This window comes from Miniopterus natalensis, chromosome 14, assembly GCF_054644295.1.
Source record: "Miniopterus natalensis isolate mMinNat1 chromosome 14, mMinNat1.hap1, whole genome shotgun sequence".
Lineage (NCBI taxonomy): Eukaryota > Metazoa > Chordata > Mammalia > Chiroptera > Miniopteridae > Miniopterus > Miniopterus natalensis.
The window spans coordinates 4,833,535-4,843,924 of NC_142094.1; the positions used below are offsets into that span (position 1 = coordinate 4,833,535).

Below are 10,390 nucleotides of genomic sequence, written 5' to 3' on the forward strand. Positions count from 1 at the left end.
GCCACGCAAAAAGGTGCTCACATTGCAAAAGAGGAAGCAGAGACCCCAGGGGGCCCACCCCAGGGCACACAGCTAGTTAAGGGCAGATTCAGAACCAGAACCCAAGTCTCTAGTCCCAGTTGGGGTTCTTTCTAGGGCAGCAGATGACTTCCCAGCCTGTGAATACATGCATGTGCCCATGTGGACACATATGTGCACACACATGCACACAGCACTCAGCTTGTCAGCACCTACACACATGTCAGGTCCTGACTCAGGCACAGCTGCAGCTTCAAATCCCTCCTTTTGTTCCCCATCTCTCCCTTGGTTATGCAACTCTTCTAATTCAGCAGTCAACCACACACACATTTGTTCTGTGTCCTTAATCCTGCCTGGTGGGGCTGAAATGAATAAGACATGACTCGATTCTGGTTTCACAAAGGTTGCACTGTGCAACCGGTGAATGGGTTCCTTCTGCTTGGGCCAAGAGAGAGATTTGGAAGGAGGGGCAGCAAGAAGGAGCCCACAGTCTAACATAATCATCTGCATGTGCAGCTCGTGTATGGCCCTTTGAAAGGGAAGATCCTGGTTTTGGGAGCCAGAGAAGAGCTGGGCCAGCTAGGAGGAAGGCAAGAATGGCAGAGTCCAGGTCCCTGCCCATAGAACTTGCGGAACTGGAGGTGCTGACTGTGGGGATGGTACTGCTGGTGGAAGGTGAGCCAGGCAGGACCCGAGGTGAAGCAGGGGCCCAGTGGTCTCCCAGAACCTAGGCCACAGCTCTGAAGCTGGCAAGGAGAGGTCCCCAAACCTTATTCTTCTGTGCTTGGATCCATGGGGGCTTTGATGGCTGCACCTTTGGGATGCAACCTGCAGGCTGGGAGGCAAGAGACAGAAACCACACAAGGGTCAGGGAGGGAGGGACTTTGAGAGGGGACATCTACCCAGGGCATGACCAAAAAACAGGGTTTGAGCCTTTACACTGTCCCTCTAGCAAGAAAAATGTTTAATCTGCTCCCTGGAAATTCTGTTAAGAATCTTGTATTCAGGCCCCTGGTAGGCTCTAGAGACAGTTCTGCCACCTGTGTGCCTATAAACAAGTCACTCGAGCTCTCTGACCCTCGGCGCCTGGACATTCCAAGTGTGTGGTGATGAAGGTTAGGTGGGATCATGGGTATAGAGTGCTAGCTGCGGTAGATATCCAAGGATTATAGTTCATTCACTCCCAGCCTCTCCAGCACCCCCATTACTGCCACATCTCCATTCTCTCGTGCCTAAGCATTTCCATTCTAGGGGTGACCTGGGTCCATGAGGTGCCAGCCTCAACCCCAAATCCTTAAGATGCTCACTGAAGCTAGAGCTGGGACTCTAGACTGTGGAGCTGGGCCAGCCCAAGACTAGGTTGGTGGGGATGCCACCCTAGTTCAGAGCAGATCAGAGAAATAACCTGCATATTTTCTCACCCAACAAGAACAAACAGTGGAGAGGAAACAACAGCCATGAGGCTGGTCCTGGTGGCCCAGGCTCTTTTCCTCTCAGCTGGGAACCCTACAATCTAGGGTCCCTCCAAGTCCTTAAACACGCCTTGAAATTTTACCACTATATATCTTTGCACATGCTGTACCTCTTTCTAGAATGCTCTTCCTGCACCCTGTCTTCCTGGTAAATACTCAGTTTTGAAGACAGGATGCTTCCCCATTCCCCACTTTAGATGGGAGAGGCCGAGGCTCAGTGAGCATAAGGAGAGACCAGGCTGAAAGTCAAGGTCGTGTCTGTCTGCCACCTGAGACCACCTCCCAGCTCTTACGAAGCCCCCTCCTCTCTGAGGTGCTGCCTGACGTTGCCCCAAGCACTTAGGGAAGGCATTCTGGAACTTGGAAAGCTTGGGCTCGACTCCCAACTCCACCACTTACTAGCTACGTATTCAGGGAAAGTTAGCTAGCATCTCCGAGCCTCAGTTTCCCAGCCATAAATTGAGAGGACAGCATCCAAGAGAAGACTGAATGAGAGGATTTGTGTAAGTGCTGAGCACTGTGCCCAGGGACGCCCCTGGTGATGATGCCCTAGCATGAACCATGCTGTGCTTTATTTGTTTTCTCCCATTTCTGTCTTCTCATTAGACTGCAAGTGGTGGAGAGCAGGAAGGGGGGAGGGCAGGGGCAGAGGGGAGGGGTCACTGCCGGGTCTCCACAGGTGCTGGCCCTGTGGTTCAGTGGCTGCCAAGCTAGGCAGCAGTGGCAAGGAGAGTGGCCTCCTCATAGGTGCAGGATGAGCTTCACTGAGAGTCTTGCTGACCACGAAGGGTTAGGGGTGGAGGGTTGTTTAAGCTCTGTCCAACCCACGCTCCTGGTTCTGACCCCAGCTGAGCCTCACAAGCCCCCAATGCCAGCCCCTACCTTCCTTTCAGCTCTCTCCGGACTCAGCCTCAATAGCCTGACCATCCTCTTTCTGCAAGAACCTGGAGCTTCAGACCCCTAGCCACTTGCTGGTGTTGAGCTTGGCTCTGGCAGACAGTGGGATCAGCCTAAATGCCCTTGTTGGAGCCATATCCAGCCTCCTCCGGTACCAGCCCCTCCCCAGTCCCTGGGCCCTGAAGTCCTGCCTAGGGCCTGACCTCTGGATGCTGAGCATTCTTCCTACCAACAGAAAACTGACCCTGGGGGTGGGAGCAGCTGAACTAGGTTAGCTCCAAATCCCAGACCCCCCAAAGAACCACAGCCAACTTCTGGAACACAAGAATTGCTCAAACCTGACCAACAGAGCTGGCTGAATCTTGGCTCCACTATTTCTAAACTTTGGCTTCTTCTCTAGATTGGATATTATTACCTAACTCATATGGTGGTTGGAAGTACTGACTTGTTATTACTTGTAAATAACTTAAAACAATAATTGGTGCCTGGGAAGCCCCAAATAAGTGTTTGTGAAAGCAAACAGGATTTTGACAAGTGTCTAAGACCTCCTTATGGGCAAACCAGGGTCTCCCGACACAGCCTCAGGTGTTTGCAAGACTGATTCTTAAGCGGACTGCACATGGGGCACTCCAGATGGAGGCTGGAGTCATCTTGGGGTGAATGACCTATGGTCCAGATCAGTGAAGAGAGGATTCCTTGCTGTGACCCCTGCCTCTGCTCAGGTGTGGGAGGGGCAGCTGGAGCTTCTACCCTCCCTTGGCTCGCCTCGGACTTGCCTTCATCTGGTCTCTGAACTTAGCTTAGTACCTTGTCTTCCCTGAGCCTCAGTTCCCCATCTATGGATAAAGGTATTTCGACCAGGGCATTCCGTGTACTGTAATGAAGGCACCTGCTCACACAGAGACCTTTGTCCCCACCATGGTGCTAAGCCCGCAGTCTTCACAGGCTCCATACCTTCACCCCCACAAATAAAGCACAGCATGGTTCATGCTAAGCCCGTTTCTCACAGGAAAAACAGATAATAAAGGCCTTATCTGAAGAGCTGGCCAACGTTAAGGAAGGTGCCCTCCAAGCTACTGCTGGGCAGGGGAGGGAAGGGCGGGGGCAGAGGGGAGGGTCACTGCCCAGTGTCTCCATGGGCGTGGACCCTATGGTCTGGACGGCCGCCAGGCTGAGGGCTTCCAGGGCTCTGCAGCAGCCTTGGCCAGCATCCGCAGCAGCACAGCCGTCGCCTGGGGCTGCTACCATCACTCCTGCACCCATATATTTTTTGGGCACCCAGGGTGGAGGGACATCCACGCAGTGAGGGTGATCAAGGTGAAAATCTACTCAGTGTTTCCAAGTTCAAAGGAGAGTGGGTGGGGTTGAGAGTTCACAAGGGTGGGGTGTAGGCCCCCAGGAAAGGAGGAAGACTGCCTGTGCTGGAAAGGCTGCTGTGTCCTTGCTGTAGCCTCAGGTAAGTCAGGGACCCTCTCTGAACCTTACTCTCCTCTCCTGTGAGGTGATTTTTGTAACCAATCTCAGTTTTATTCTCAAAATCAAATGAGAGCATGGATACAAAAAATGTCCTTGATGACAGGTACTGTTGGGGAGCAGAAAGGTGGTGTGTGTGTGTGTGTGTGTGTGTGAGTGTGTGTGCGTGCGTGTGAGTATGTGTGAGTGTGTGTGCGTGTGTGTGTGAGTGTGTGTGAGTGAGTGTGTGTGTGTGCGTGTGAGTGTGTGTGCGTGTGAGTGTGTGTGAGAGTGTGTGTGCGTGTGTGAGTGTGCGTGTGCGTGAGTGTGTGTGCGTGCGTGTGAGTGTGTGTGCGTGTGAGTGTGTGTGTGTGCGTGTGAGTGTGTGTGAGTGTGTGTGAGTGTGTGTGTGCGTGTGTGTGTGAGTGTGTGTGTGAGTGTGTGTGTGCGTGTGTGTGTGAGTGTGTGTGTGAGTGTGTGTGAGTGTGTGTGAGTGTGTGTGAGTGTGTGTGTGCGTGTGTGTGTGTGAGTGTGTGTGTGAGTGTGTGTGAGTGTGTGTGCGTGTGTGTGTGAGTGTGTGTGTGTGCGTGTGTGTGCGCGTGTGAGTGTGTGAGTGTGTGAGTGTGTGTGTGTGTGTGCGCTCGCACGCGCTCCTATGTCGCTGGGCATGCGCCCCACACCTCACCCTCCACAGAGCCTGTGCCATGCCCGAGCTTCACGAGCACTACACTAGCTCTAGATTTCCCAAGATATCTTGTCAAATACCATCTTCATAATTGGCCAGATTAGTGCACCGCTTGCTGTTATTTACTTGATGTTTCTTTCTTGGAAGTGAGTCACTTTTAAAATTCTAAACATCTGCTTTATTATTGTTCTAAACAATATCTGTGACATCACAGTTCTTACAATTTTAATACATATTAATATAAAACACATGCTCACCCATACACTGTCTAGAACCCTACTCTCACCAGGGCGTGCAAACCTCCGTAGTGAACTGTGGCTCGGCTAACCCTCACAGCAGCCCCACTCTACAGACTGGGAGGCAGAGGCTCAGAGAAGTTAAGGAGCTGTCTAGGGCCACACAGCCAATAGGGGCAGAGCTGGGATTAGGCACAGCCTGGGCGCCTCCAGAGGTAGTCTCTCCCTTTGTCTCCTGGTCTCCAAGTTTGGAGCTACAGATGTGCCTGGTATGGAGGCTATTGGGGGGTACATGGTCAGCATGGCCTGAAGCCCTGGGCATGGCCCCTTCAGAATCACAGATCTTCCCCTATACACACAGCCCCTGGCCCTTGGAAAAGTCGCACTCCTCTCTCCAGGCCAAAAAATTGCCTGTAAGGGGTACAGGTGGAGGGGTCATGAAGGAGGTCAGGTGAGTAGGATGGTCACACCACAAAATTCTGTCAGGACCTAGCCTCTGCCAGGGCACTGAGATGATGTCCTAAACCCCAAGTGGAGAGTTCTCAGAGAGTATTCTGAAAACAGAGACAGTGGCCTGCTTCTGAGCAAGAGCTGAGATGGTGGTAAGTCCAGACTCCATATTCCTCCCCCAATGACCCTCACCTGAACCGTCGTCCATGTTTCTTTCCCAACTTAGCTTTGGGAAGCATATCTGTCTCTTCACCACCCCTTCTTTTTCTGTCCTCTAAAGAAGATAGGACAGAGAGTCTACCAGGAGACTGCCCCATCATCTAGCATCTCTTACTCTTCATAACAACCCTCCAGCACAGGAACCATCACTCCCGTCAGTCGAGAAGAAAAAGGGAGACTCAGAGAAGCCCTTCGCCTGCCTGAGGCACTAAGCTGTCGCGCATCAGAGCAAGATGTAGGGTCATGCTGCATGACCAGGAGGTCCATTGGGTTTCACTCTGAAAGCCATCGCCTCCTCCCAACCACCCTCCTCCTCTGTCCATGCAGGCAGCTAACTGGCATAGAACCCAGCAGTATCCTGGGTGCTCTTCATGTGGCTATCTTCTGCCTTCTTGGCAGCACTGCCCCTCCTGAGCTGGAGCCACTATGACTATGAGCCTCTGGGGACATGCTTCACCATGGACTACTCCAGGGGTGACAGGTGAGGTGGAAGGCTCCCTTCCATGGGAATCTTGCCTGTGAGCCCCTAGGACATCACTGAAAATCCAAATGGGAGAATGTCAACATTTGCCAGACAATCCCAACTCCTTAGTTATGACACCCACTTGCAGGTTGACAGTGGGACTGGGAAAAGCCCATTCTGAACACTGGCCAAGGGATGAAATATTATGCAAATTGAGTGGCAGAGTTGGCCCCAGAAGGGCCATCATCTAGTGAGCCATTAGCCTGTGTTGATTATAACAGTCTCTGAGCTCCGTGACCCCTTTGCCATCTTCAGCACAGTCAGCTGTCCAAGCTTTGATTTTATTGATTTCTACAGGGAGTCCTTGCTAAGGTCTTTGCATTAGGAGGAACCTCCTAGGCATAGTGTTCAGGTCTCTCAATTCCCTGAGCATCTGCAGGAGCCAGTCCCTGGGTCATGCCCTAGAGAGACAGGAGTAAATGCTACATGACTCCACTGTCAGGGACCCATGTCCAATACTGCCCCACCCATAGACTCTGGGAAGATCAGGACTTATGAAGACCCATTAGAGGAGGGGTGACATGGGCTCCAGCTCCCCTCTTACTTCTACTAGAACCATGTGTCATTCACCTGCTTCACCTGTTTACTCACAATTACACATGAAGCATCTGCCCCAATGAAACATCTTTCCAGGTGAAACCCATTGAGAACCCTGGGTCTGCTCCCAGCATCCCACCATGGCACTCCTTGCAGGTATTTCCCCAGGCTGTGTCCAGTTCTTCTGGCATCCCTTCCTCCCACCAGTCCTTAGTGGACAGCGGCAAGGTAAACACAGTATCTTCTTTTATTATCCTCATTCGAGGATATTTTTTCCATTGCTTCAGAGTGAGTGGGGAGGGGGGAGAGAGAGAGGGAGAGAGAAAGAGAGAGAGAGAGAAACATCAATGTGAGAGAGACACATCGGTAAGAGAGACACATCGATTGGTTGTCTCCTGCACATGCCCCAAGGCTGGGGATCTAGCCTGCAACCAAGGTATGTGCCCTTGACCAGAATCGGACCTGAGACCCTTTGGTCTGCAGGCCGACACTCCAACAACTGAGCCAAACTGGCCAGGGCGACATGGTATCTACTTAATGAAGGGTCATCCCTTCTACCTCCCATGACCACAGCAATTTCACAGTGACACGGTGCCCAGTCTCTTTGTCATCCACAGGCCCCTTTCACATCCCTGAGCCAGGAACACTCCTGGAATGCTCTTTCCTCTTGGTCCACTGAGATCTCCATTTGGTAAACATGGTTTCCAAGCAGAAGTGTCCCATTCTCCATGCCTGGGGCACATGCAGAGCTGAGCACTTGAACTGCCCAACAGCTAGTTGAAGGAGGTCTCCCTGTCATCTCAGCTCCCTGGCTCCTTAGGGCAAGTTCCAGGAGGACCTAGTGGCTCCCTTGCTCTAAGGGGAGTTTGGCTGGGACCCAGGAGCATCCACACTCTGAGCACCCACCTGATGGGAGAAGTTCCCTGCATGGGACTGTCCAGAGCAAAGGTTCAGGGGCCTTCACGGGTCGCTATCATCCTTGAGAGATAACCCTCACTCCTCTACCCCCTCGGCCCTCAGAAGCTTCACCAGCTTCCTCTTCATTATGGTCAATTTCAACTTGTTCCTGGCCCTCCTCATCTCACTCCCATCCTGTCGGCTCCTGGAGCAGAAACTTGGGATGACTGGCTGTCCCCAGGTCAGGTCTACTTCCTAGAGCAGAAGAAATCTGTCCTGCTCAGGGACACCAGGGAACATGAATGATGTGGCAGACAGCATTCAGGGGGTTTCTGTGTTTTCAACAATCAGAAGAAAATCCAGCTTTCATAGGGTGTTAGGGCAGGAACGCACCCTTCCTGTGGTTGTGGTTGCTGGGGATCGCCGAGACCCGGAGGAAGGATCAGGATGGCTTACACTTATGGGACAACCACTGTAACCCTGAAAGCCAGGGCCCTGCTGGTCACCATTCACACTGTTACGTCTCTTTCTTCTCAAGGATGTGAGGATTGGCACAAAATTACATACATTTAAAATGCTGTTTTGAATCACTTGGAGATGATTTACTTAATCACAGGCACATGCTGTTCCACACAACTTAAAATCACACCTGTAAGCACATTTGTCCAGGAAAAGTAGCACTTCAGGTTAAATCCCTCTGGCCACTTCTGAATTTCTACATGAATATTCCCTTGCCCCCATTTCCTTTTAACTTTGTCACCTGGATAATCTCTAGCAGATGAATCAAAACAAACACCAAAGATTTTTAAAAACCCAGATATTAATTGCACTTTATGTGAACTGTGTCTTTTCATTTTTGCAGCTACTCTCAGAGGAAGGAAGGTTTTATTGTTTCTTATGTCACAGTCTAGAGCCCTGAGGCTGAGGGGTTAGCTGAGCAGTCATCAAACGCACGACTGGGAACAGCAGGGTGGGCTCAACCCAGGGCTGGGACCCCGCCACCTGAGAGGTGCCTGAAAGAAATGCTCCCGTCGCTGAGACACTTAATCCGCCGCATTATTTTCTCCCTGTGAACTGGTAAAGGACCCTGAAAATCTGCTTCAGCTGGAGTCGGGCTCCCCTGAGGGAGCAGGAGGACAGGGGCCTGTGCTGGGACCAGAAGCGCGTCCTGGGCTCCCAGGGGGCGCCCGCCTGCTCACCACCCCTCCGGGCCCCACCTGGGGGCTCCAGGTCACCCTATTTATTGGAGGTTCAATCGGCCAGAAGACAAGGCTGCCACACGAGTTTTCTCCTTTTGCCAGTTGACCTTAGACCACCGGTTCTGGCAGCTGTGGCAGAGGCTGCCACGCCCTGGCCCAGGGCTCAGGTGCAAGCGTAAGTCCCCTTCTTGCCTGAAGGGCGACAGAGACCAGAAAAACAGACACCGACTTTCAGGGTCAGACTACACCTGTCGCTGCCTGTGTGCGGGAAGCAGAACAGCAACTTCCACCCCAAAGTGAGTGTAAGTCGAGCGCCCCCCTGTGCGCCCAGGTGGTACCAGACACCTGCTCCTGTTCCTGTCTCGCTCCTGGGAAACCGCCCCTTGGACCCAGGACAGGCTGACCAGGGTGCTGCTGCTGGCTGGGGCCCTATGCCCTCCTGCGCCCATGCGCAGCCACCACGGATGTGACCTTCATCTCCCCCAGCTGCAGATGGTGCACACACCTCCAGCACCTGAGCTAGAACTCTCTCCATCTTTGTGTTCCTCTGTTTCACCCCATCTCTCTTTCTTGTTTTACTGCCTCCTTGATTGTCTCTCTCTCTTCCTTTGAACACTTATAATTCACTGGGAATTTGTTTGTCACCCAGGCTAGGTGCTGCTTAATGCTGCCTAAGCCTCAGGTGAGATGACAGGGACAGCCAGCCAGATGGCAAACATATATTCTGGGGTCAGGAGCTGAGACTGTGTCCAAGGGCAGGTGTTCCCATACCTCACTGGACAGCTAGTCAGGGGAGGCTTGGAGGCAGCAGGATAAATAATTGGTGGCTTGGGGGAGGGGGCACTGGGGTCACCAGGTGGGGCCAGGAAGAAGAGCAGAGGTTTTGAAATTTCTTTCCCGGATGTTTTGCCACAACAGGTGCCCTCTCTCATTGCGAAAATGGTTCCCACAGTCAACACTGTGAACTATGCCCTGGGTGGTGAGATGGTTCACAGAGGAATCTGGTAATGCCTATCCACACAGAGAAGTGAGTGGGACTGAGCACCATGAGCTTTTCCATGGTGCTGCTCAGACCAGGCCCACCCTGCCGCTCTAGACTGAGCCCCATGCTGGGAGGCCTCCCATGGAGTCCTAACCAGCAGCCTCAGAGGCCGAGCTCCAGACTTGCATCCTCCATCCCTAATGGCCCTTTGAGTTGGGCTTAGGCTCAACACAGGGGACTCAGAGAGAAACCAGGCTGCATGAAAGGAGCTGGGGCTTGGGGGCCAGAGAGAGCTGAATGTTAGTCATGGCCCCACACAGAGGCCAGAGGCCAGAGGCCCTGGGAAAGCCCATTCCTAACCATAACATAAGGATATTAATATGGACTCCATAGGCTATTGCGAGGTTTGAATGAGATAATGTGTGTGCACCGTGCATATAGAAGCTGCTCATTAAAACAACTGTTAGCACTCAGAGCCTTAGGTAGAAAGGGGTTAAAGCCTGGGGTTACTTATGGGCGCTCCATCCAGGCTGCCAGCACTGAGATGCCACTGACCAAATTGTGATCTGGTGCAAGTGATTTACTCTGCCTGTCACCTGTGTCCAGCTTCTAAGGTGTAATGACAGTAGCAATGACTTGCTGTGCAGGGAGGACCCAAGTGCTGCCGGGCCGGTTAGGTGCTCACTGAGAGTCATCCACCAGCACTCGCTAGTCAAAGACAGCTTCCTGCATGTTGCTTAGTTGCCAACATTAAACAATTATTTATTTTAAATTCCAGATGTCTGAAAAGGAGGTGTCCCAGGAGCCTCCTCTGTGGGGACAG

The 10,390-nt window shown here is 52.4% G+C and overlaps 1 protein-coding gene across 1 annotated transcript; it reads left to right on the top strand.

The window, feature by feature from the left end:
* Nucleotides 1–614: 614 nt before the first annotated feature.
* Nucleotides 615–9,626, top strand: RGR (retinal G protein coupled receptor). Its single transcript, XM_087824099.1, is given in 8 exon segments — nt 615–693; nt 2,384–2,417; nt 2,419–2,541; nt 3,530–3,649; nt 5,758–5,910; nt 7,513–7,659; nt 8,979–9,071; nt 9,494–9,626. Coding segments are annotated over 8 exon segments (882 nt in total).
* The last annotated feature ends 764 nt before the right edge of the window (nt 9,627–10,390 follow it).